The 27,632-nt window shown below is 43.1% G+C and overlaps 1 protein-coding gene across 1 annotated transcript; it reads left to right on the top strand.

Moving 5' to 3' along the window:
* Positions 1-15,763: 15,763 nt before the first annotated feature.
* LOC117014056 (C-C motif chemokine 15) lies at positions 15,764-21,338 on the top strand. Its single transcript, XM_033091794.1, has 4 exons — positions 15,764-16,088; positions 18,516-18,563; positions 19,681-19,792; positions 20,153-21,338. The coding sequence occupies exons 1-4, from the start codon at positions 15,992-15,994 to the stop codon at positions 20,283-20,285; spliced, it is 390 nt and encodes a 129-aa protein (XP_032947685.1). The 5' UTR covers positions 15,764-15,991; the 3' UTR covers positions 20,286-21,338.
* Positions 21,339-27,632: the final 6,294 nt, after the last annotated feature.

The raw sequence follows: 27,632 nt of genomic DNA, 5'->3' as shown, positions 1-27,632 counted from the left end.
AAATCCTGCCTTGCTGCCAAGGGAAAGGGGCGCAGATCATAAAATTAAACTTCATCCCCCACCCCCTTCAGACCCTGGAGCTTGGCTTTTACTGTACAGCTTTGCGAAAAACGGAAGCAATCATCCAGTCATGTGTCTACTTGACAGAGATGTTTGTTACTTTTAACTGGAAAGACACGATTACCAAAGGCTTGGAGAAAGCCAATTCTAGGACAGGGAAGGTGCTGGGTGAGTCAGGAACTCCGCTCTGTTCCTCTTTGAACTTCTAGAGGCCCAAAATCAGGAAGGGCTTTGGTATCAAGTTGGGAAGGGAGGGGCTGCCATAGGTGATGCTAAAGCCTGAAGCCAGCCTGGCCGTGCTTTTTCAGAAATGGGGGTGGTAGATGAGGGTAAAGGGGATCAAATATATGGTGATGGAAGAACTGACTTTGGGTGGTGAACACACAATGGGATTTATAGATGATGTAATACAGAATTGTACACCTGAAATCTATGTAATTTTACTAACAATTGTCACCCCAATAAACTTTAATTTAAAAAAAATAAAGAAAGACATACAAATTAAAAAAAAGAAGAAGAAGAAGAAGAAATGGGCCCAAAGAAGGGTCTCAGGGACCTTCACGGAGCTTCTCTGTCCAGTGCAGGCCCAGGAGCAGCCCTCGAGAAGGCCAGCTGCAGACCACTGTTAAGCACTTGCCATCAGTCTCACTCCCAGGAAGAGGGATGTCCTGTGAGTATGTACAAAGTCTGACAATTATGTTCGCGAACTTGTAATGATGCTGTTAATCTTTTTTGATATCAGAGGGATCATTCATCAGGAATTTATACCAACTGGACAAACAGTTAACCAAGTTTACTATATGCAAGTGCTGAAAAGGCTGCATGAAAAAGTTAGATGAAAACGACCGGAACTTTTTGCCAACAATTCATGGCTCTTGCTTCAAGACAATGCACCAGCTCACACAGCACTGTCTGTGAGGGAGTCTTTAGCCAGTAAACAAATTACTGTGTTGGAACAGTCTCCCTACTCACCTTATCTGGCCCCCAATGACTCCTTTCTTTACCCGAAGATAAAGGAAGTATTGAAAGGAAGACATTTTGATGACATTCAGGACATCAAGGGTGATACAACAGCTCTGATGGCCGTTCCAGAAAAAGAGTTCCGAAATTGCTTTGAAGGGTGGACTAGACTCTGGTGTGGGTGCACATCTTACCAAGGGGAGTACTTCAAAAATGACCATTCAGCAGTGAGGTATGTAGCACTATTTCTAGGATGAGTTTGCGAACTTAACTGTCAGGCGTCACATAACAGAGTCCCTGTGTATGTGTGTGTCACTGATATCTTGAACAGGAACAACTTTGGGAGCAAACTACATAGCAACTTTAGTTTTGGTCGCCTGCTATGTTTTGAATTCTGAGAGCTAGTTTTCCCTCTGCCTCTGGATAAAACTCAAAGCAGACCCCATGATTTTCTTAGTTGCTCTCAAATAATACCAACCATTCTGCAGTCACCTAAGTCACAAAACACAGTGTCAATAAAAATAAACAAAGAAAACTTACAATCCCATGTGAAATTCTGACTTCCATCTTGCTTCAATGACAAGGTTTCCTTCACTCCCTACATTGGGCCTCTTGCAGGTAGAAACCAGTCAGGGAAGGAGGGCTTCCCCCACTCAACCCTCATACTTCCTTACATTTCTGACCCTATCAGGGTTGGAGATCTGGAAGATAGAAAAGTGAGGCTTTGTATGAGTGCCTTTATGTGAAATGTCCAGATCAGGCAAATACATAGAGACAGAAAATAGTGAGCGGTTGTCAAGGGCTGGGGGGAGAAGAAAATGGAAGTGACGGCTAATGAGTACAGGATTTCTTTTGGATGGTGAAGGGACCAATGACCCACCAAGAATACTTTAAAGTGAAAACATCTGAGCTAAAACAGATGTAGAAAGAAATCTTATCTGAACTTCCTTTACTGACTAAAGCAGAGCTTTACCATAGTCAGCTGCCACAAATCCCACATCCAAGGACATTCCAATAAAACTGGATAAACCAACCTCATCAGAAGCCTCCATCCTTTGAAACCTTAACCTCCCCACCCCCATTAAACTGGTATATAAACCTGTACCCCATAGTTTTTCAGGGAACTACTCTCTCTATAGGGTATTCCCACATGAATAATAAACATTAATCTGTATGTTGTCAATTAATTTGCAGGCTCCTGACCTCTAGGAATTATGTCGGTAGTAGAAAAGCTTTTCCTCCCAATACGAGTGATTTTAAAATGTCCTGAAATTATTAATAGATCATGGTGATCACTGCACAACCTTGTTAGCATATAAAAAACACTGAATTATCTACTTTAAAAGGGTGGATTTTGTGTATGTGAATAGAATACACATATTTTATTTCTCAATAGAAATAAAAGGTGGGAGCAGCCGGACGGCTCAGTTGGTTAGAGTGCGAGCTCTGAACAATGAGATCGCCGGTTCAATTCCCACATGGGCCAGCGAGCTGTGCCCTCCACAACTGGATGGAAGACAACGAGCTGCCACTGAGCTTCCAGAGGGGTGGCCGGATGGCTCAGCTGGTTAGAACATGAGCTCTCAACAACAGGTCGCCAGTTCAATTGCTGCATGAGATGGTGAGCTACACCCTCTGCCACTAAAGACTGAAAACGGCAACTGGACTTGGAGCTGAGCTGTTCCCTCCCCAACTAATTGAAGTCCAACGACTTGGAGCTGATGGGCCCTGGAAAAACACACTGTTCCCCAATAGTCCCTAATAAAAAATTTAAAAAGAAAGAAATAAAAGGTGAAGGGAAGTAGAAAGTTCCTATTTGACTGGTCTGTCCTGGTAACTAGCACCAGTGCTTCTGGGTGTGGCAGGTACTTACGCTGACCTTTTCTCTTACAACGCCTCTTTAGGGCACCTCCACAGCCTCAATCCTTCATTGCCTGGTACCCTCCATTTTCTTCTCACTTCGACGCCATCCTAAAATCAGCTCTCTGAGCCTCTTTTCATACTAAAGTGTGAGTGACTGACCACAGCATTTTTTTAAAAAGTCTTTGAAAGGCCGAAACTGAAAGTCAGGAATCAACCATGAGGTGGGGGACGTCTGGTGGCGCCTGTGCTTTGGGGCCCCCCAAGCCTTCCAGGAAGGATAAAAGCGAGGTCAGGGAAGAATGAATGGTGCAGTGAGTTCTTGGGCACAGGTAAGGGCCAAACAGTATTAGATAGGGCTTGGGATGAGAGGATTGCAGCCAGGGGTACTAACACAAACCCGAGACTTGTAATCCTACAGACAGCCCATTGCCAACTGGCCCACCAGGGAGCGGAGACATCTGGGTCCCAGGAGGGAGAAAAGGTGCTTAGATTTGTGGAGCACCTACCACATGCCAGGTATTTTGTGAGGCGCTGTACAGACAACATCTCATTTGATTACCCCCACAATCCTCTGGCGCAGGTTCCCACTTAGGGATGAGGGCATTCAGACTCAGTGAGGCTGGGTCTTTGAAGTACTGTGTCTTATTGGACATAGTCTACAGAGCACTGGCCTGCCCACTGAGCACCAGGCCGCAGCTGGGTGGCCGCTCCCACTTGGTATCTGAGTGATCCAAGGGAGCTGAGGGAACTGAGACATGGATCCGCCTACGTGGGAACGTGGCACTGCTCCTGCTTCAGGTTTCCTCATTGCAGTAAGCAGCACCTGGTTCTCAGCCCCCACCCCACTCCACTTTGGCAAATGAGCTGGGGTCCCAGCCGGTCGTCCCCTCATTAAGAGAGCCTCTCCTCTTCATTCGCGTGGTGACAGCTGAGTCCAGCCCTGGTCTTTTCCATCTGGAGGACAGCAGTAGCCTCCTACCTGATTTCTCCACCCCTGGCCTCCTGGATCCATTCTTCACACATTACTCAGAGAGAGTTTACCGAAATGTAAAGCTGATCATGCTTTCTCTGCTGAAAACACATCAAAGGCTTCCCACTGTCCTCGTGATAAACCTCACGCCCACAGAATGGCCTGTGTATGCCCTGTGCAATCCCACCCCCGTCTGTCTCTCAATCCCCTATCTCCCTTCCCCTGCTCTCAGGATTCCAGCCACACTCAGTGCCTGACATGTGCTAGGGCTTCCTGCCTCAGGACCTTTGACCAAGCTATTTCCCTTACCTATATTTCTTTTTGCCTTGCTTTTCAACCTTCCTAACACTGCTCATTTTATATTAGGCTGGTGCAAAAGTAATTGCGGTTTTAGCCTTTTTATTTTTTTTTCAACCTTTTAAACTGCAATTACTTTTGCACCAACCTAGTAATAGTTAGCGCAGATGTTCTCTTCCCAGAGAGGCATTCTCTGAGCTCTCCACATATTCCTTTCCATTGTATTGTTTAGTATAATACGTAAGTATATATCTACTTGTGTGATTATTTATTTAATGTTTGTCTCCTTTAAAAAAGGGACACATTCCTTTGGCTCTCTGTGGTAGTCGTGGTGACAAGCAGAAGGCCTGGCAAATGGTAGGCGCTCAGGAAATATGTATTATGTGTAGGTATATGGGTGGGCAGACAGACAGATGGACAGGTGGGTGGCTGTTCTAACGGGAAGTTCCCACCACCGATTTTTCCTTTTGCCTTAGGAAATACGGCTTTCCCATAGCACTGTCACAGATCCTGTCTTTATTTAAAATTTTGATATTTTGTGCATTATGGATTTTTTGGAATTAATTTTGATTTTTAAATGTTTTTTATTAAAATGTTATTTATGTTAATTACTGGGTCCAAGGACAGTCTCACTCACCACACCAAAGTCCTGGCCCCACCCGTAGTAAGGAATTAACAAGCGGTAACTATTGTTAAAATAATTGTTACATAAATAAGACATAACAGGACAATCATAGGCTTTACAATCACACAATCTTAAGTTCCAACCTGGCTCATTCATTGATTATTCACTTACTTATACATGTATTCAATAATTTTTTTTTTTTGAGAGGAGGAAGTGAGGATGAGCACTCTGCAGAGTTCTGAACACCTGTCAGGTGTACAGACACAGGAAGAGGCTCAAAGCTTTGCCCTGATTCCCAGCTCTCTGGGGCCCAAGGAAGCCATGGGGCTCTAGTACTTAGCGTATATTTGGTAGCACAGCCTTGCAAGAAACACAGCTAGGCTTATTCCATTAAAACCATGCTGGACACATCAAGAATTCGGTATTGTTTGGGCCTCTGACAGGTCAGGATCTGAGAACCAAAGGAGGGAAAGTCAGAACCCTTAGCAGGAAGTAAGAAAGAGTCCAGGAGTGGGGAACGGGAGCTCTTTTACTTTTAGCTCCATGTGACAGAATGCCCACTTAAAATGTCCTAGAGAAAAACAAAAATACCGGGGGGGGTGCCAAAAAAAATGTATACGAGTGGACACTTTGGTCAGCATTGCTCAAGCAGAGGTTCGCCGTCATCAGAAGTGTCTGGACACTGATGGTAACCACTTTGAGCACCTCTTGTAATTGCAGAAGTCAAACATGACTTGTATTCATCTTTTGTTATCAGTATATATTGAGTATTACAATTTTAATAGTTTTTTCCTTGCTTAACATGTGTATATATATTTTTTGGCACCCTCTGTAGTTTATTGGTTTATGTTCCCAAAAAGAACCAATGCCAGAGGCATGACTCAGGGACACTGGCCCCAGGGCAAAGGACTCCAGGCACTCTGGTGTTGACTTCCCTTGCTCTTCTGCAGCTTTACCCAGAGGAACTGCCTCTCCCCTTCATCAGAAGGGGAAGGACCCTAACTGCTGAGCTTGGGAGGTGGCTACACTCCTGTGACAAAGGATTGACAGAGCCCCGTAGAACCTAATAGCTACATGGGCAGAGAAGTTCCCTCAAATAAGGGGACATAGTTTTCCAAAGAAAAAAGGATGCTGGGAAAAAATAAGCATACTTCACTTTTTCCAAAAATAAAAAAAGCCTCTTGGTCTTAGACTATTGATTTACTTTAAGGAAGTGTCTTAAAGTATTGATTACCCTGTTAAATGTTTGCGCTCATTTATACATTATGTGTGTGGTATAGACAGATCCAACACATGCCTCAAATTTTATCATTGCCATGCCTTTGTCTTAAAGGGTGAGCTCTAGTATCAGACGATGTTGGTTTGAATCCCAGCGTTGCTCCTTTCTAGCTGTGTGGACAAATTACTTCACTACTGTGTGCCCCTATATTCTCATCTATAGAAGGGGAAGGCAATTGTTATCAACTTCATGGGGTTGTAGTAAGGATATAATTATAAAATATTTGTAAAACACTTAAAACAGTTAATGGTTCAGGTCTTATTACAACTACCAGGAGTGCCAAAAAAATGTATACACATGACTTGTATTCATCTTTTGTTATCAGTATATATTGAGTATTACAATTTTAGTACAGTCTTTGCCTTTCTTAAAATGTGTATATATATTTCTGGCACCCTCTGTGTTTGTTATTACCACTTTTTGTAGTCACCTCTAACTAGAATGTTCTTCCTCATTTCTCTGCATTTTGAAATGGTTTACAGTCTCGGCCCCATTTTTGAGACCCAGTTCAAATGCTATCCCTTTTCATGAATTTTTCTCATCACACTAATCTAAAGGGATCTCTCTCTTCTTCCTCTGAAATCCTCATTGGGCACTAAGGCTCCACAGCTGTGAGTGGCAGGGACTTTCTCAGTTCTCTCCATTTCCACCCCAACTAGAATAAAAGCATCTTTACTAATATTTACAGGAGTCCTTAACAAGTACTAGCTTAACTAAAGGCAATAAGCTTAAATCTCCTAACAAAGAAAAGCTCTGGACCAGATAGCTTCCCTGGTGAAATTTACCAAACACTTAAAGAAGAATTAACACATCAAACTCTTCCCCAAAATGAAAGAGGAAGAAATACTTCCTAACTCATTCTACCAGGCCAACCTTACCCTGACACGTGAATATATGTTCACACAAACACTTATACAGGAATGTTCATAGCAGCATTATTCATAATACCCACAAACAGGAAACAACCCAAATGACCAACAAGTGATAAATGGATAAACAACAAGTGGTATTGCCATACAAGGGAGTACTAGCCAGCCATAAAAAGGATTGAAGTACTGATACATGGATGAACCTTGAAAACATTGTGTGAAGTGAAAGAAGCCAGACATAAAAGGCAACATATAGTATGATTCCACTTATAGGAAGCATCCAGAATAGGCAAATCCATAGAGGCAGAATGCAGATTAGTGGTTGCCAGGGACTGGAGGAGAGGGTAATTAGAACAACTGGGTACAAGGAATCCTTTTGGGATCATGAAAATGTTCTGGAACTAGATAGAGGTGATGGCTACTACACAAATTGTGAATGCAGTAAATGCCACTAAATTGCACACTTTAAAATGGTTAATGGTTTATATTATGCTATGTAAATTTTACTTCAATAACAACAAAAAGCAATAAGCTTCCTCTTGAATAAGGAACTGTTACTTGCACTTTCAGCAAACTGATAAAGAAGATTAGGCAATCTTCATGGCCCAAAGAGGAAACTATCAATTAGCTCTTGCTGCATAACAAATCACCCTAAAATTTAGTAAATTAAAAATCATTAACAATGAGATACCACTACACACCTATTAGAATGGCCAAAATCCAGAGCACTGACAACACCAAATGCTGACAAGGATGTGGAACAACAGAAACTCTCATTCATTGCTGGTGGGAATGCAAAATGGTACGACCACTTTGCAAGATAATTTGGCAGTTTCTTACAAAACTAAACATACTCTTATCATACAATCCAGCAGTCATGCTTCTTAGTAGTTACCCAAAGAAACTGAAAACTTATATCCACACAACAACCTGTGCATGGATATTTATAACAGCTTTATCCATAATTGCCAACACTTAGAAGCAACCACAATGTTCTTCAGTAGGTAAATGGATAAACTATGGCACATCCAGACAATGGAATATTCAGTGCTAAAAATAAATGAGCTCTCAAAGCCATGAGAAAAACATGGAGATATCTTGAGTGCATATTACTTCCGTGAAATAAGCCAATCTGAAAACGCTACCTACTGTATGATACCAACTATACGACATTCTGGAAAAGGCAAAACTTCGGAGACAGTAAAAAGATCGGCGGTTGCTGGGGGTGGGGGACAGTGGGACATGAATATGCAGAGCACACAGAATTTATAGGGCAGTGAAAGTACTCTGTATGATACTATAAGGATGGATACATGTCATTATACATTTATTCAAACCTATAGAATGTACAACACCAAGAGTGAACCACAATGTAAACTATGCATTCTGGGTAATAATGACGTGTCAATGCAGGTTCATCAACTGTAACAAATACACCCCTCTCGTGGGGGACGTGGGTAGTGGGGAGAGGCTGTGAACACGTTGGGGCAGCGGGTATATAGTACATCTCTATGCCTTCCCTCAATTTTGTTATAAATCTAAAACTGCTTTTTTAAAAACAAAGTCAATTAAAAAACTAATGTTGTTTAAAAGCTAACATTTATTGTTTCTCTCAATTCTATGGGCTGGCTGGATGGTTGTCCTGATCTGGGCCAACTTAGCTGGGGTTTCATAGTCTACCATGACCTCCTGGCACAGACGGCTGGGATTTCTGGGGATCTTTCTCTCCATGTGGTCTCTCACCCTTCAAGAGGCTAACATGGGCTGGTACACATAATGGCATAAGTGTTCTAAGGAGAAAAATAGCATGTCTCAATGGGCTAACACCTTTCAAGTTTCTGTTTGCATCACATTTTCTATTGTCCCATTTACCAAAGTAAGTCACATTTGACTCAAACTGAAATCATCTTTCTTACAAATGTCTTCATCCTGTGTTCCCTCCTATGGAGAAAAGAGGCACTACCAGCCATCCAGTGGCCTAAACCCAAAAGCTGTTCACCACTTTTGATATGTTCCTCTTCTTCACGTCTTCATCAGTGAGTTCTGTCAGATCCACCTCCAAAATGTCTCTCTGCCCCACCTCTTCTTTCCGACACACTGCCTCAACCATGGTACAAGCTGTTCTCCTTTCTCCTAGACAACTGCTAATCGGCTTTGAACAAAACCTCCTATTCCAGCTGCCAGAGGGAACTTTCTAAATCCAAAATTGGAACGTGCCACCCTCTAGCTTAAAACTCTTCGATGGTTTCCCATTGCACTCCAAATCAAGTTCAAAGCCTGACCTTGGCACGCATGGCCCTCCTTACCTAACACGTCAGCCTCATCTCCTGCTGTTGGTCCACTATTGCTCTCTGCCCAGCTGCCCCGAATTGCCTTCACAGCTTCTCAGACTCACCAAGCTCTCATTTGCATCTAGGATTTTCCACATGTGCCCTGTTCCTGGAACTCCCCTCTTCCTCTGCCCCCCTCACTTGGCTAATCTCTCAACTTCAATTCTCAGCTAGATGTCACTTCTTCCAACAATCCTGGGTCAGGTTAGCATGAGGCACTGCATAACACTCCCCAGAGGTGTAATTAATGAAATTACAATGTCTATAATCTCTGAGTGTGGGGGGAAAAATGTATAGCATTCACGTTGTCTGAGAGGAAAGACTGTGACAAGTTCATTGGTTTATCTTTTCTCTTATCTCAAGGCTTCTGCCTCTCCAATCTTCCCTGTAGTACAAAGGAGCATCTGTCTCCAGTACTGGCAGCCACTCTACCCTTCACAGCATTTGGACTCAGGTGTGTTTTGTTTCAAGGACAGGACAGGGGAGGTGGAGAAACATTTTTCCTTGAGGCATGAATTTGTGTTTGTAACAAGAGTGTACGTTTCAAGTTACAGGTCACGCTGGGCCAGCCCTGAGTACCACGTCCCAAAACACGGAGGTGCCTCTGTGTTCCCTGATCCACTCGTTTTGTGTATGTCTGCGATATGAAGAGCTCTCCAAAGCACGCGGGCCAGGGCACAGTCCTTTCTTGCCAGGATCTTAATATAGTAACAGTCCTGGTGCTTTGAAAGCTGGGATGTATAAAGCACGTGCTACCTCTTGTCTATCACCAGGAGCAGTCGTCCCAGGATGTCAACCTACTGCATGATTTGTGGGAGTCGGAGTTGCCACAAAAGACTGACTTACACAGGCACTGGACGGAACAACACTTTACTTACAGAGCAAGAGACAGAGCAAGATCAGCTCCCAGAGTGTGTCGGTCCCCCATGGCCAGCGGGTACCAACCTACAGCCAGCATGGGGCAATAATCTGCAAGCATCCCTCTTATGCTGTAAGAGAAGCACTCCATTCCCTCCCTGCCGGGAACGGATCACGTACTAGGGTTGGCCTGGTGCCATCTATCGCACACACTTCAGCAAAACAAAGGAGCACGCATTGAGTCCAGAACAAAGATCTTTCCACACGAGGTGATAAACCCAGCACAGCTGTGCAGCTCTTCATCTTTGGGGAAGGAAGTGTTCCAGCTCCAAGGCCACGCGGCCTGGGAGAGATTGAAAGACTGCACGCACCGAACTGCCTTTCCCAACAGGATGTGCAGCTGGTCTGAGAGAGAACTAGAACATGACCTCTCCTTTGTTTGGGGCAACAACCTGAGCTCGAGGGACCTCCTTTCGTCACCATGCGTCTGTTGGAAGAGGTCAGGCACCTGGGATGGTTTTTCACTTGGAAACTCAAGGAACAACGATCATGCAGGGAAGAACCACAACTTCAGGCCTTTTTCCTCAAAAGGGACCTGGGCACAGAACAGCTATTCTGAAATTTCATGACAAGCCCAGGATACAAACACATGACACATGGACCGATAAGAAAGGTGTGAGACGGGAAGTTGATGGCGACAGCAGAAAATGTCCATCGACTAAGTGCGGGTCTGAGAAAGAAGGTGGGCTACTTCTGCAGGGGACCTTTTAGCTCAAATGTGCTGACCCTTGATGTCCACTTCCCCTCAGCTTATACTAGAAAAACATGTTGTGCAAGCATACATCATAAGATGTGGTAAGAGTTGTATATACAGGCCAAGATAACAGGATATTGGGTATTTCTGAAACAGAAGAAGCTGTGGTATGTGCTAAGCAATATTGTGAAATAATTATAATAAGCACCTTATATAGTAAACACCTCAGCTCCCAAGGGGAGACGATGCCAGCAAGGCCCCAGGTAAAGTTCCTGGAGCATGGTAAGCGCTCCGTGAGCATTGGCTGTTGTTACTATCAGCCCGCGAGACCTCTGAGCCTTGAGCAGCACATGGGGAGTATCACGGCCTGCTCCCAAGCTAAGCAACAAACAGAGCTGATCTAATTCTTACATGTCATCAGTGAGGCTTGAAGGGCGGGGGGCAGTAATCAGAGACTCAGGAAGGACACAAAAACCACTTACAAAATGTTCTCTACATTGCGGATGCCAAGAAACGGCAGTATATTGTGAAATCAGACATCTGTTCCTTCATTTTTTATTTCACTGAACAAACATGTATGTGGTCCTGTGCCAGACACCTCTGTATGCCTCTTCCATTCTATCTGCCCCTTCGCTTACTCGGGCCACCACTACAGCCAGTTCTGCGCAGGCTCTGTCCAGCTCTGCGTGGGTAGAATCTGACGGCACCTCACCTTGGCCGCCATGCACACCCCTCGTTTCCTGTGTCCGACATTCTCTGATGCTGACATATGGGATGTCGCTCAATACTCACACGTGTGCAACCTGGAAGTACTGGGCAAGTACTCATGACTAAAGGGGCTTGGAAGCCAATGGAGAGCATTCACGGCCAAGGAGAAAGTCAGTGAGCGCATGGATAGAATAACTTGTCCTGTGTGTGGATGTCCGCCAGCCTCTCCACTCAGCTACAGCAGTGCTAAGTGCAATGAGCCCATGGACAGAGCAGCAAGGATGGAGGCTACGCATGGGCCCAACAGCGTGGGCTCTCTCCCATCAAGGCCAGCTGAATTATTGCCGCTGCTGAATGCCCAAGCTTCCAGCAGCAGAGGTAGATGTCAAGTCTGAACATGGCACCTACCCTCAAGGAGAAAATACAGCCATTCACTGACATGTTGCGTATCTTGGACCCCTGCCACACCCTGCCTGGGAGAACAATCCAACCTTAGCAGAATTGACACTCCAGACGTGGGTTTTCTTTCTCTACCAGTGGTGCCTTTGCCAGCCCAATCATCTAAGGACTTACAGAATACCCGATCAGACAGTATGGTATTTGTACAACATTGCCTCAGGCAAAGGGATCCATTTCATAGCAAATGATGGGAGTCAGTGGGGCATATGAGATCCACTGATATTACCATATACTTAATCACTCAGAAGCATCCAGACCAAGAGAATGGGGGAGGCTGTTAAAAAATTATCTACGGGAACAACAAACTTTAGGGTTGGGACCTCTCCAGAATACAGAGTGTGTACTGATCCTGAAGCCAATAAATGATGCTATGCCCCTAATGGCTGAAACACACAAAAACCAAGGGGTTGATGTAGGATTGGCCTCTCTCTCCATGATTCTCAGCGATCTATCTGTGGTTCCTATCCCTGCAACATTAGGCTGTGCTGGATTCCAGGGTAGGATGGGGGTGGTGGAGAGGCAGTAGTATGGGGACACAGCATAGGTGCCACTGAACCTGAAAGAAGTAATACAACCATCTTGAAGGAGGCTTGGTAATGGATTAGACATAAGAAAGGCACAAATGTATTGGAGGGAAGCAGGAGGTGGATTGTGTTGTGTACTACTTCGTATCCTTTTGACCACGCCCCTTACCTGAGTCACAGCTCAGGCGTCACTTAGATGTACATAAGTTTCATGTGAGTGTCCTGCCTCAGCCTGTACTTCATAACTCGAGCTTACTGCCCTGCAGCTTCTCTGATCCTAAGGTGTGGAACACCTGCAAGAACACAACACACGTGCATGAGCAAATCAGAAGTGTGAGTGAATTAATGTCCCTGATCCACTGTTGGCCTTGAAGGGTTGTTCCAATGATCTACTGCTGTGTAACAAACCACCCAAAGCTTAATGGTATAAAATGACAACTATTTGATTTCTACTCACAAATGCTATGGGACGGAAATTCACGCAGGGCATAGCAAGGATGGCTTGTCTCTGCTCCACGTCTGGGGCCTCACCTGGGAAGATACAGATAGCAAGGAGTGACTCCAGTGGATGGGGAGCCATCTAGAGCAGTTTTGTCCAATAGAAACATATTGTACGTCACATATGTAATTTTGAACTTTCCAGTAGCCATATTAGAAAGGCAAAAAGAAACAGATGAAATTCATTTTGATAATATATTTGCTTTAACATAATACATGCAAAACATTATTGTTTTAATATGTAATCAATTTAAAAAATTATTAAGATGTGTTTCATGAGGGGAGGCACTAAATCTTTGAAATCCAGTGTGTAGTTTATACTTTCAGAACATCTCAACTTTGACCAGCACCATTTAAAGAGCTCAGTAGCCACATGTGGAGGGCAGTTGCTATGTTCAGCAGCAGATCTAGAGGCTTCTCACTCCCATGTCTGGCACCTGGGCTGGGAGGATCTGAAAGCTATGCTCCTTTGGGACTGTCGACCAGAACACCTGCATGTGGCTGGTGCTTCCTCACAGCATGGCAGCCTCAAGCTCGTCAGCTCAGCGCTCCAAGAGTGAGTGTCCCCAGTGATCTTGCAGCATCATGGCTTTTCACGACCTAGTCGCAGAGGTCACATGGCATACTCTATCGATTGAACGAATAGTCACAAGCCCTGTCCATTTCAATGAGAGAGAACATAGACCGCACTGTTTGATGAGAGGACTGTCAAAGTGGCCTTTTTTTTTTTTTTTTAATGCCACAAGGATGAAAGCCAAGAGACAAATGCTTCCTGTTTCTTCCTCTGGGGCAAAATATTCTGAGATGCATTTATAAGGCTCTTCAAAAAATCCCAGCAGAATCAAGCATTAATCCCCCCCAACTGGTCTAGTCCCTCACTCCTGCTCCTGGGAAGACTTCCCAAATTACCTGGCTTTACCCAATTATTCTCATGCTCTGCTTTCAGGGGAACCTAGACTAAGATAAGACCCTACTATATACCAGTCACTAGGGAAACACCAGGGAACGAAGATACCAAAATCCCTGCTGTCATGAAGTTTATGTTCCAGAAGAAGAGACAGATACTGAAAGATTTAGAAGTAAAATGTGTAATGTTTTAGATAGTTGTTAAGTGCTCAGGAAGAAAAAAATTCAAAGAAATTTGGGCAGGGGGAAGTTATAATTTTAGATGCAGTGTCCCAGAAAGACTGACTGAAAAGATATCATTTGAGTAAATATCTGAAGGAAGTTGGGAGGAGGTAATACAGATGTTTGAGGGAAGAATGATCCAGGCAGAGGGAACAGAAATCTCTGATTCAATCTGCCTAACTGAAGCAGAATGAGTAAGGAGAAGACTAGTAGGATATGAAAACAGAGGGCAAACAGGGACCAGATCACACAGGAGCTTGTAATTTAATTATGAGGATTAGGCTTTACATTGAGTGGGAGGGTTTCAAAGATGATTGAATTGATCTTCTTTCTTTTTTAACAGGATCACGATGGCTGCAATGTGGAGAATAAACTGAAGAAAGGCAAGGGCAGACCAAGGAGTCAAGTTAGAGGCTTTTGCAAGAATTGCAATGAGAGAGACAAGGGTGGCTTGGACCAAGTAGAGAGACTGGAGGTGGTGAGGAATAATAAGGTTCTGGACATATTTTTGAAAGTAGAGCCAACATTGTTTATTAATAAATTGGATGTGGGGTGTGAAACAAAGAGAGGAGTCAAGGATCAAGATTCTATGTGAGGGGGCCGGCCCGGTGGCTCAGGCGGGGAGCTCCATGCTCTTAACGCTGAAGGCTGCCAGTTCGATTCCCACATGGGCCAGTGCCAGATGACTCAGTTGGTTGGAGCTTGGGCTCTCAACCCCAAAGTTGCCGGTTCGACCCCTCCACTCCTGCAAGGGATGGTGGGCTGTGCCGCCTACAACTAAGATTGAACACGGCACCTTGAGCTGAGCTGCTGCTGAGCTCCCGGATGGCTCAGTTGGTTGGAGTGCATCCTCTCAACCACAAGGTTGCCAGTTCGAGTCCTCGACTCACACAAGGGATGGTGGGCTGTGCGCCCTGCAACTAACAACTGGCAACTGGGCCTGGAGCTGAGCTGCGCCCTCCACAACTAAGCCTGAGAGGACAACAACTTGACTTGGGAAAAAGTCCTGGAAGTGCACACTGTTCCCCCAATAAAGTCCTGTTCCCCTTCCCCAAATAAAAAATAAAATTAAAAAAATTAAAAGATTCTATGCGAGGAATCACATGACGAGGAATCACATGACGGACGGGGTTTCCATGTCAGAGCAGGCACCTCTGACAATGGGCTATGTTTGCAACTGAAGGTGGTTAACCCCTGAGGGAAAAACTCTGATTAGAGGATTACTCGAATCTCCTAGAGGAAGGATCCTTAACGAAATAGTCACTTTTGTCCACCGTCAACAGAAAGTTGACTGGGAATCCCCTCCACAAAAGATTTATTGATGGGGAAAGAAAGGATTCCAACCTGGTACATGCAGACTTGAGGTTTATGAAGAGAGAGCAAGAAGAAGGTAGTTCTGTGACATAGAGGAAGAAAAAGTTAAGGGGAGGGGCTGTTGTAACCAGAGAGCTCTGTTATAAACACAGAATTCTTCCTGCAGGGCTTTCGAGACCCACATAGGACGTGAGAGCTCCTCTCACAGGGTCTCCTGATTCCTGTCTTGGCTAAAGTCTCTGTCATAAATCTTGACCTTCTTTTGCCTGTATCCACTGGGCAGTTGGGGAAGCCTCAAGCCATCATTGCCCTCTACTTCCTGTTGCATTCCTAGGCTTGTTCCCTTTTTCAGAAATAGCATGTTGTCGACTATATAGCATTCTGACCTCTGCACGGTGACTTCCTGATCCTTCTTTTCCTATAAATACAAGAGCAGAGCTGCGCTTCCAGGAAGCCCAGGAGTCCTCCAGCCAGCTCTGCCTGAACACCTGGAAGATGAAGATCTCTGCAGCTGCTCTCTCCTTCCTCGTCCTGGCTACTGCCCTTGGATCCCCAGCCCATGGATCCCTGGTCCATGGATCCTTGGACGATGGTGAGTTCAGTGAGTCTTCTCACTGGTGGCCAGGTCCATGATAACTTGAAATCCCCGGAGGACGGACACCTTTGTCCTCCTATAACTACTCCCCAGTCCAGATAAGGATATGAATTTAGTACTTGTTTACAAGCAGCAGCAGTAGAGTATAGATCTCTCTCTCTCTCTCTGCAGCCTTTGATCCCTGGGGAAAACTATATACAGATGACTAGTCTCACTTGGGGAAACAATTCTCTTCCTTTTCATGGCCAGAAATATTTGATACCTTCTCTTAGCTGATATTGGACTACTATGTGCTGGATTCAAAAGAATTGTAGTAAAATTGTAAATTTGTAAAAGAAGCGTAGAATCCCTACGATGTTAGAACTATCATATATCATCTAGTGTAAAATGACCATTTTGGAGAGGAAATGGGACAAGCTGGGCAAGGGACTCACCAAGTCCACCTAACCATTCTATTATTTTATTTAACAAATAATTATCTAATACTGCTTCTGTGCAAGCAGGCACTGAGTGTCTTATAGGTATTAAAACATTGGACCTTCCTAACAACACTTGAAATAGACCATCAGCAATTTATATAGTTTTGATGATATTATTATTATTCTCATTGTACAAATGAGAAAACTGAGGCATAGAAACCTTAGATGACTTGCTCAAGATCACACAACTAGTAAGTGGTGGAGTTAGGATATGAACCAGATAGGAAGCTATTACAGAAAGACAAGACCATTTAAGAGTTTATTTTGCAAGCCCCAAACACATCGTACCAAGCATATTGAAGTGGTGTACGTACATATGTACCTATATAAGAAATGAGCTAAAAATTTAGTTGTATTTGCCTAATTAGCATAATGCTGGTCCACAATCCTTACCCAAATGTTGGGGCTAGATGTATTTTGGAATGCAGAATTTTTCAGGTTTTGAAAAGGTAATACAATATGATCCAGCAATTCCACTTCTGGATATATACCCAAAAGAAATGAAAGCAGGCCCATGAAGAAATATCTGTACACTCATGCTAATAGCAACATTATTCACAATAGCCAAAAGGTAGGAGCCACCCAAGTGCCCATCGACAAATGAATGGATTGAAAAAAACAGTATATGCATACAATGGAATACTATTCAGCCTTTAAAAAGACAGAAGTTCAGACGCATACTACAACATGGATGAACACTGAAGACATCCTAAGTGAGATAAGCCAGTAACAAAAGGACAAGTGCTGTAAGACTCCACTAATATAACTTACTTACAGTAGTCAAATTCAGAGACAGAAAGTAGAATGGTGGTGGCTTGGGGGTTGGAGTAAAAGGAAATGGGGAGTTATTGCTTAATGGGTACAGAGTTTCAGTTTGGGAAGATGAAAAAAGTTCCAGGGATTGACTGTGGTGATGGTTGTGCAATAAGCGAATGTCCTTAATGCTACTGAACTGTACATTTAAAAATGGTTAAAATCTGACCAGCTCGGTCTAAAGTACACATCTTTTGTTCTTCCTCAGAACTCAATAGCAATTTATTTTGCTCTTATAGCTTTGATCACACTCCTCATCTTATCTGATGACTAAAGTTTAAACTCTTTGATAAACCCTGCCAAGTCTATTTTCCATTCATATACCTAACAAAATTTTAAACATATTTTTTAAAGGGTGACACATAACTGGACATTACTTAACATTCCTGGCATAGTCTAGGAAGCATACTTTAATCAAACACAACAATATTTCTGCAATAAACACATACAAATACTTATACTAATTTAGCAGGTCTAGATCACTGTGTGTATAGGGTACAAGGTCAGAGCTCCAAGGCAAAAAAAAAAAACGGTTAAAATTGTAAATTATAAATTTTATATTATGGATATTTTACTACATAGTCAAAAAAAATAAAAAATACTTTTAAAGAGATAACACATTACTTAACACTCCTGGCAGAGTCTGGGAGGCATACTTTAATCAAACACTCATATTTCTGCAGCAAACACGTACAAATATTTATGCTAATAGGATAAAGACTGTCAACAGCCTCGCTTCACTTTAGGTGACATTGTGCCACCAAATCAGTTAATAAAAATTTTTTCTGTTTCCAGACCCTGTGGATTCCAGAAATGTGCAGAAAGCATTATAGGCTATATCATATGATGACGCTATTGATTTTTTACGGTTTGCAGATTGCTTTTTGTATTTAAAATCAATAGAATGTTTTCGTGTCTCAAACATTTTCAAAAGTTCCCCGAAAAATCTCAGGGCTCTAATGGAGAAAACGGGTCTAGAGGTGGGTCTATAAACTAGACAGGCATCCAGTGTTCCAGCATCGTTGCTCCCTAAATCAGAAAACGGGGCTCAGGAAGGAGACAGGTAGAGATACTGAGACAATGCTACCTCTCATTGATTTCTCTTCCTTCCTTGTCTGTTCCTCCCAAATAGAACTCAAACTGATGATAAATCGGCTGGAACCCTCAATAAATGAACAAGGTAAATGTTGAGTTATGGCACATATAATATTTAAAAGCAGCTGGTGGGTATAGATCCGCTCAGTGGCTTCAATCCACCACGTTTACAGGGCATGGTGAAACAGGGGTGAGGAGGTGGGGGTGTCCTGAGGGCGGTGAACAACTCCAAGGAAGATCAGAATGGGCCGTAGGTCCCTACTCCACAAATGACCTCTATTCCACCTGGCTGGCCTGGGAATCGGCTCACCTGGAGAAAAGGGTGCTCAAACCCTTCCCTTTTTTTTTTTTTTTTTTTAAGATTTTACTGGGGAAGGGGAAAAGGACTTTATTGGGGAACAGTGTGCACTTCCAGGACTTTTTTCCAAGTCAAGTTGTTGTCCTTTCAGTCTTAGTTGTGGAGGGTGCAGCTCAACTCCAGGTCCAGTTGCCAGTTGTTAGTTGCAGGGGGCACAGCCCACCATCCCTTGCAGGAGTCGTGGAATCGAATTGGCTACCTTGTGGTTGAGAGGACGCACTCCAACCAACTGAGCCATCCAGGAGCTCAGTGGCAGCTCAGCTCAAGGTGCTGTGTTCAATCTTAGTTGCAGGGGGCGCTGCCCACCATCTCTTGCGGGAGTCGAGGAATCGAACTGGCAACCTTGTGGTTGAGAGGACGCGCTCCAACCAACTGAGCCATCTGGCAGTGCCAGCTCAGGGGCAGCTCGGCAGCGGCTCAACTCAAGGTGCCATGTTCAATCTTAGTTGCAGGGGGCGGAGCCCACCATCCCTTGCAGGACTCGAGGAGTCGAGCTGTCAACCTTGTGGTTCCCACTGGCCCATGTGGGAATCGAACCGGCAGCCTTCAGAGTTAGGAGCTCGGAGCTCCAACTGCCTGAGCCACCAGGCCGGCCAAACCCTTCCTTTTCTGGGAGAAATGGTCTTGGACCTGTTGTGGCCCTGCCTGGGTGCCCTCAGACACACAGCTCAACCCCAGGGAGAGTGAAGCAAAGAGATGCCAGCAAGTGCTGGTAGAGGAGAAAAATATCCCCTTTGAATCCTGTGCCTTCTCACCCTCCCCAGCACTTTGGAGTAAAGGGGGGAAGGATCTAGCTTTCTTCAAAAAGAGATTCAGTCCTTAAATGGCCCTTCTCTTGCTGCAGGCATGCACCATCCTGCTGAATGCTGCTTCTCCTACACCCCACGAAAAATCCGATGCGCAATCATGAAAAGTTATTTTCAAACAACCAGTAGATGCTCCAGGCCTGCTGTCATGTAAGTGCCAAGCTCACCAGCCCTGTCTTGGGAGGGGGGACCTGATGGATGGAGGGATGTCCAGAAAAGTCCCACCCTCTGGATCCTGCCAGGTCAAGGGTTAGGCTTCTGTCCTCATCGGGCTCCTATAGAGCATCAGCTATGAGATGGTCTGCCCAAGGCAACTCCCGGAAGTCACGAAGGGAGTCTCAGAGATTGAGGGAGGGTCTCAGCGAAGGGATACCCTGCGCTCCTACAGCAGAGAAAGGGAGGAAGAAGATGGGCTGAATGGGGAATCAGAGGGGCCGAGAAAATGGGGCTCCCCCTCCCCATTTGCAGAACCCCCCTCATTGTGTAATCTTTCTCCCCCTTGCTCCCCAGCTTTATTACCAAGGGGCAGCAGAAGGTCTGTGCCAACCCCGGAGATGAAGGAGTTCGGAGATGCTTGATGAGCCTGGAGCAGGTCCCAGAAAGGAACCTGGGGAAAATATTGCTTAAGGAGAAGAGATACTAGATGCCAGCCACCCAAGTCCATCTCTCCTACCACACCTCCTAGGAGTTTCTTGGCCAAATTATTTTTTTAAAAGCAACAATTACTCTTCTGTTCTGGTTATAAAAACTATGCATGAATAAAACGTATCCAATTTAATTTTATTTTAACTTTAAGAGGAAAAAGAAATGTAAAAATTGCTAAATTTTGGATTTGTGGGGATTTTTTCCAAAATGAGACATCATCGCATAATTTTTTTAAGCTAAAAACATGACTCATTCAAGTACAGATTGAACATCTTCAAAGATGTACTTAACCCATTAATGAGGGAACCATAAAACTGATTCGAAGGTCATCTGAGGAACAGAGATTTATAGAGTTGGTTAGGGATGGCATTCTGAAATGTTTAACTTAGAGAAAAACAGATTAGTATCTAATAGGGCAATATAACGATAACTTTTAGGATCATTTTTACTGGATAAAAATCATTTGCATCTGCACTGGCCAAAACCATAAGTTAACATGTATTTTCACATAATCTGGGCCCTGATCAATAGTAAATAGAACATCAGTCAAAAGTTTATTTCCCTCACAGCTGTAAAAAATCCTGGGACTGAAGCTAAAGTTGAATAATATTGAATGCCAACTATAACTATAATTAAATTCACGCGAGGTGGAGTGCAGCGTAGGGAAGATAGTCAATGGTATAGTTAACAGCTGTATGCACTGTCCGAGGGGTAACAGATTGTGGGGGGGGGGTTATCACTTTGTGAGGGGTATAAATGTCTAACTAGTACATTGCTTTATACACCTGAAACTAATAAAATAAAAAAATCCTGGGGTGGGTCTTTTAAACAATGTTCCAATGTCACACTGAAAAGCATGCAGTCATCCTGTTGCCTTATTTCTGTTTTGGATGTTTCTCCTTAATAGATATAACTTCCTAAAAGATGTCTTCTTTAAAGTTCAAAAACATCAAGAAAAACATTTAAAGTTGGAGTTAATATAATTTTATATTCATATCTATTAAAGCCTATACACTTATATTTACAATTAGTAACTCTTGGTCAACTGCCTCCTAAAGTTCAGAAGAAAGCACTGAATTCTAAACAACAAAATTTTTATTCAAAAAAAAAGTTTAGAACCTATGCTAACTTTGTGGGTGATTTGCCATAAGAAATCAACAGGAAAAGAAAACTTATTGATAACCAAATATCCTTTATAATAATAAATTACTACTAGAAAAAATCCTGAGACAATGATTAAAGCTGGAAATTACTATAATGCCAGAAAGATTAAACTCAAATTGACAGTATAACCCATCCTTCCTACTAAAATAGCTAATCTTTGAAGGTGTGACTACAGTTTAGAAAAGTTTATTTTACTCCATCATCTGGGAGGAGAGGGATAAGCAGGAGATGGTTGGGGATAACGGTTAAAGCACAGATGTACATAACAAGCATTCAGGTGATTTTTATGCAGGTGGTCCTAGGACCTCACTTAGAGACACCATTTTAGGAGGTGTGGGTAAATAGGTGGGCGTACTAGCTGGTGATGGACAGGTGAAGGGGAAGAGCGTCTTAGTGTATTTCACTCCCTCATGGATGCCTTCCTTTTTTCACAGCGTAAGTGGAAATCCCTAGTTCCTTGGTTGTAAATGCAGAAGCTGTTTATAGGGACCCTGGCTCTGGTAGGTGAAGAGGAAGAAGGAGAGGGACTGGTCAGGCTTTCACTGAGGTTGTCAGAGAGCTTCATTTTTAAGGGGTGGAGAGACGTGGGCCTTCTTGTCTTTGACGAGAAATTATCCACGGTACTGCCCGATTCTGTCTGGTCCCTTGTCCCCTCTGAAGGGCTCCCACAGCAGATACCCTTCTTTATAGAGAGAACTGTGCTTATAATTTATCCTAGGGCCAACCCTGCACCTGGCTGTCCTGAAATGGGGACTGGCAAAGTCATAGCTTGTTCTCTCAGCCTAATCTTCTCCTAACACCCACTGACTCTGACCTTTGTGTTACCCTGCTGAGAAAATGTTTTTTTCAATAATCTTCTCCTTTACCTGTATGAGGATGTAAGTTTTTTCAGTCTCCTTGTGTTTTGCCATCAAGCGGATGCCTTTATATAGAACAGAAATTTCTCACCTTACGGTCAGCTGATCCCCTATTGCTACTATGAATTTATTTTTGTTTTCATATTTATTCTGTCATTTCAATGGGCGTTGGGGAGGTGAAAGAGGCAAACACAGATGCTCAGGGTTCTGGCCTAGGTTTTGATCTTTCCTGTTGTTCTCATTACTTCACTGTATTCTGTTGAATTCAAAAAACTTGGATTGTAACACCAGCCCACTGAGCCCTGGAATACATGATTAAGTGATGGCAACAGCAGCTTTTGCCTTCTCTGTACCATGTTTCCCCGAAAATAAGATCTAGGCAGACAATCAGCTCTAATGCGTCTTTTGGAGCAAAAATTAATATAAGACCCGGTCTTATACTATATTATATTATACTATTATATTATATTATATTATATTATATTATATTATATTATATTATATTATATTATATTATATTATATATTATTAGAGACCTGGTCTTATATTATAGTAAAATAAGACCGGGTTTTATATCAGTTTTTGCTCCAAAAGATGCATTAGAGCTGATTGTCCAGCTAGGTCTTATTTACGGGGAAACACGGTAGAGATTCTTTTTCAGAGTCTTGGTGAAAATTGTTGGGTTTAAACTGTGCTAGACCTAAGGGGAATGTGTGTGGTTTCATTGGGTTCTCTGGCTGGTCAAGTTGTTAGCTCACTAGAATGAAATGGAGAGCACAGACCACCTGAGCAGCACGAATGGCAGAGAACCAGGTGTCTCCTAGTCAAGCCTTTGGGTCATGACAATGGCAGCTGACAAGAAATGAAGGATGGAAACTGAGAGTCTCCTTTCTGACCAAGCATCTGTCAATCACAGAAGGTCTTTGAGGTCTTAGAGGAGATAATGGCATGTTATGTCTGGGTGGGTTGTGTGAGACCCACATACTCTAAATATTCTTACATCCTAGTCCTCAAAAACAGAATGTTCGTTATTGCTTCCTTGTTTTCTGTGGTGCCGCTGCCAGAAATGCCCCTCCTCTCAACTCTTCCCAGCAAAACTCGACCCATCCTGCAAGGTTCAATTCAGGTGCCACCATAAAAAAAAAACCCATGACAACAAAACAAGGTTCAATTCAGGCGCCACCATAAAAAAAAAACCCATGACAACAAAACAAACTAGATCCCTGCCCTTCAAGAATATTTCAGTGTATAGAGAAGACTGAAAATAAGAAGATATGAATGCAAGAATCATATCTAATTCATCACTAAATAGCCAAATTATGCAACACTGGATTAGAACAATGAGGTTGTTTGTACTGAGATCAACCAGCCTGGGACATAGGCCTCCTTAGGCTCCAGTCAGGCTGCCCAAGGGCTGATGACACCACTATATTGAAGCACACCAGTTAGGAAGCTGTACTACTGGCATACATACCTCAGAAATATTGTGGGTTTGGTTCCAGACCACTGCAACGATGGTGGAGGTCTTGCTTTCAATTTGTGAAAAACGCAACACCTGTGAAACATAATACACGTAACATGAAGAATAAAACTAGGTATGTCTTATAGATCAGGGCTTCTGAAGCGTTAGCATGCATTAGAATCACCTGGAGGGCTTGTTAAAACTAGTCAAATTAAGATTGCTGGTTCCTAGCCCCAGAAATTTTAATTCAGTAGGACTGAGGCTAAAGGATCAGCATATCTAACAAGTTCCCAGGTAATGTGGATGCTTCATGGTAAAGTGGAAATTTAAAAAGGAGCTCTCGGGCCAGCCTGGTGGCTCAGGCAGTTAGAGCTCCATGCTCCTAACTCCGAAGGCTGCCGGTTCGATTCCCACATGGGCCAGTGGGCTCTCAACCACAAGGTTGTCGGTTCAACTCCTCGAGTCCTGCAAGGGATGGTGGGCTCCGCCCCCTGCAATTAAGATTGAACACAGCACCTTAAGCTGAGCTGCCGCTGAGCTCCCGGATGGTTCAGTTGGTTGGAGTGCATCCTCTCAACCACAAGGTTGCCAGTTCAACTCCCGCAAGGGATGGTGGGCTGTGCCCCCTGCAACTAGCAACGGCAACTGGACCTGGAGCTGAGCTGCGCCCGACACAACTAAGACTGAAAAGGACAACAACTTGAAGCTGAACGGCACCCTCCACAACTAAGATTGAAAGGACAACAACTTGACTTGGAAAACGGGCCTGGAAGTACACACTGTTCCCCAATAAAGTCCTGTTCCCCTTCCCCAATAAAATCTTTTTTTAAAAAAAAAAGGAGCTCTCACTCTTGACCTCGTAACTTCAGCATTGTTGCCATTTTTATAAAAAGCACATATTTCTTTAGTAACCAAAAAATAAATTCAAATAATTGATAAAATGAATCTTCTTTGTCTTTTCAAGGACGAACAAGAGACCAATTCTTGACTTGTGTTGATACTTGATTTTTTTCATGATGAACCTTACTTTTCAAAGCTGCTTAATTATAAAAGAAATATACAACTGGCAAAAGTGTAAACATGGTTAAATAAGTCTGACAATCAAAATTGAATTTTTAAACATAAAAATCTTGGAAGTTGTGCAAAATAGCTAGAAAACAAATGTGTTTAAAAGTTGTATAGAAGTTTTATAATAGAGCTGCACAGAAATCAAGGCATAAAAGGTTGAATGGAAGCATCCATATTTTTACTAATTCTCTTTTAGAACAACAAACAAGATTGAAAAAGTAATACAGCTCATTCTCTTTTCTCTTGGTGTGGGCCAAGACTCTACCAGGGCTGGACCCACATGGTTCAGGCCAGTGGGGCTGGGACTGAGAATATAGCCAGTGTGGCCAGAAGATTTGTTACATACAGAGGATAGAGCAAAGAAGTAAACACATTGAGATTAATGAGAGCCCGGTTTCTCACTGCGAGAGTAGGGAGGAAAACATATAGAAAGAAAAGACAAAAATAAACCCTGTGGTGTTGATTTGGAATTGAATGTATTGGTATAAACTTTTGGTTTTTCATATAGCTAGACAGATGATATAGAAATTGCTCTAAATGTCTGAAATCGATATACCAGCAATAGATACACATTTATACATATACACACTTATTCATATATGCCTCAATTTAGTTCCTAGTTCTCTCCACTGAGAGCTCGGACCTAAAAGTAATGCCATTTCCAAAGCATGAGTGTCCTAAGCACCCAGATCTTGGTTTCTCAAAACCATTCTCCACTAACAAGAAGGAGGACTCATTACAGAAATGGCTGATTCCAGAGTGGAGGCAAAGTATAAGGTAAGCCTGGATCACCTTTTCATGCCAATAAGGAAGAAAACGAGGATAAATAATACTAAAATCTTCTAAAAAGAGGAAAAACAAGGATAAATAATAAGTACTCAAATTTTCCTTAAAAAAAAGGAAAATACCAAATCAGCACAAATAAAAGTTGCCCCCAAAATATTCTCAATACTCTCAACATAGAATTCTACACCCAGCAAAAAATACTAGTCAAGTGTGGAGAATGAGTAATGACTTCTCAGGCAAACAAGAACTCAGAAAAGTTTATGTCCCATATACCCTTTCTGTATTATTAAATTTTTTAAATCAATGTATAGTTGTTGCTTTAAAAAAACATTTTTAACATTTTTTTAAAGAGGCCCTGCATACTCATCAGTGGGCAAGAGAAGAACATTTAAGGTCTCTAATTAATTATGTTGCTACCAAATTCCATTCATCCCACTGGATTGCAATTTTCATTTACCTTTTTGAGTCCGTCTTTAAGCTACGAGTCCTCTAAGAACAAGGTCATCTTCATTTCCACCTTCCAAGCTAGCCCAGGACCTGGCATTTGATATTGTGACCAAGAAGTGATGTGGTCACTACACCCTATTCCCTTTTCCTTATGGGCACCCAGATGAGCTATATTTTCATACATTTGTCATTAAGTTGGAGCCAGGTGACTTCACTTTGGCCATAGAATATAAGTGAAAATAATTTATACCATTTCGAGAACTGGCCCATAGAAAATTCCCAATCTCTTTCTGCTTCTCCCCTTTGGTAAGAAACCTAGAGGACTTCTGTTGAAAATGGTGGCATCACAAGATAGAAGAAGGCTTGTCCCCAAATGGGTGCATGAAACAGCCTTCCCCAACACACACACACCCTTATCTCACTACTGGCCCACACTGGACTGTGACATGAGCAAAAAAATAAACTATATTTAATTAATCCCCTGAGATTTAGAGGTTGTTTGTTATAACAATTAGCATATCCAGACTAATGTAGACAGGAATTCAATAACGGCTTGGAAAAATAAAGGAATTTCCTGTAAAGCTCCTAGCAACAACTTGGCAGGTAGGCTAGCCTCCACAAAAATAAAACAGTAATCAGTATTTCTTTCCAACTCATATTTTTCTCAGAAACAACTTGTTTCCTTAGATTGTTCCTAATGACAATTGTTATCATTTGATTTTGGGCGTTTAAATAGAGTCATTATTGATGACACCAAATACAGAAAATTCCTCATAAATTCGTGTCGTGGCACCTAAGCATGAGAATTCATCTATTTCCTGTGAGATATACATACTTAGACCAGCTCAATTTATTTATTCACCCTTCTCCTACAACACATATTTATACATCACCTGCTATGTAAATCACTAGGCTCTGTGTGAATGGGCAAAAGCAAAGAACAGATGCTCCCTGCTTTGAAGAGTCAAGGAGAGAGGATGTATAATCAGCTCTCTAACCACAGCAGCAACTAGAATGGGGCATGTGCCCGCAAGAAGAGCACGGTGAAGGCCTCAGAGTCGGGAGTGTGAGTCTGCAGAGGTGGCTCTCAGGGAGGAAACTGCCTCCCCTCCCTAGTGGGAATAAGTTTAACCCTTTGATATAAGCCCTTCCTTAGGCATAGACTATGAGCACAGGGGGTGGGGGCCAATGTCTCAGATTTAGCAAAAGATCTCAAGGCTGGGATGTGTCCCGTGTCCATTTCCAGGCGTCAGAACAAAGCCCTATCGGGGCTGAAGACTCAGGATCTGTTTGTCTGGAGACCAGGGGGGGACTGGGGTAACAGGATAAGGTCCTGAGACCCCCATGTCAGGTCTAGGAAATCCTCACTTGAACTTTTAAGCAGAACCTTCAGCTTCCAGTCTCATCACCAGCCCCTCACCGTACTCTGGGGTGAGGAAATACTCAGTAGATAATTTATGTAGCAAACATTATATCCTGGTTGCATTACACGCTAGCCACTGTCCCAAATACTTCATGAATATTAGCCCATTTCATCTTTGTATCAGCAGTTGAGGAAACT

Source organism: Rhinolophus ferrumequinum, chromosome 21 (genome assembly GCF_004115265.2).
Source record: "Rhinolophus ferrumequinum isolate MPI-CBG mRhiFer1 chromosome 21, mRhiFer1_v1.p, whole genome shotgun sequence".
Taxonomy (NCBI): domain Eukaryota; kingdom Metazoa; phylum Chordata; class Mammalia; order Chiroptera; family Rhinolophidae; genus Rhinolophus; species Rhinolophus ferrumequinum.
Note: the sequence above shows the minus strand (reverse complement) of the source record. Positions and strands in the feature narration are given on the sequence as shown.

What these genes read in the sequence shown, in the direction of transcription:
- LOC117014056 (XM_033091794.1), top strand. Translation starts at nt 15,992, where the DNA reads ATGAAGATCTCTGCAGCTGCTCTCTCCTTCCTCGTCCTGGCTACTGCC. An exon ending in ACCCTCAATAAATGAACAAG is followed by an intron (nt 18,564 to 19,680) that starts GTAAATGTTGAG and finishes CTCTTGCTGCAG; the next exon opens with GCATGCACCATCCTGCTGAA. An exon ending in TGCTCCAGGCCTGCTGTCAT is followed by an intron (nt 19,793 to 20,152) that starts GTAAGTGCCAAG and finishes CTTGCTCCCCAG; the next exon opens with CTTTATTACCAAGGGGCAGC.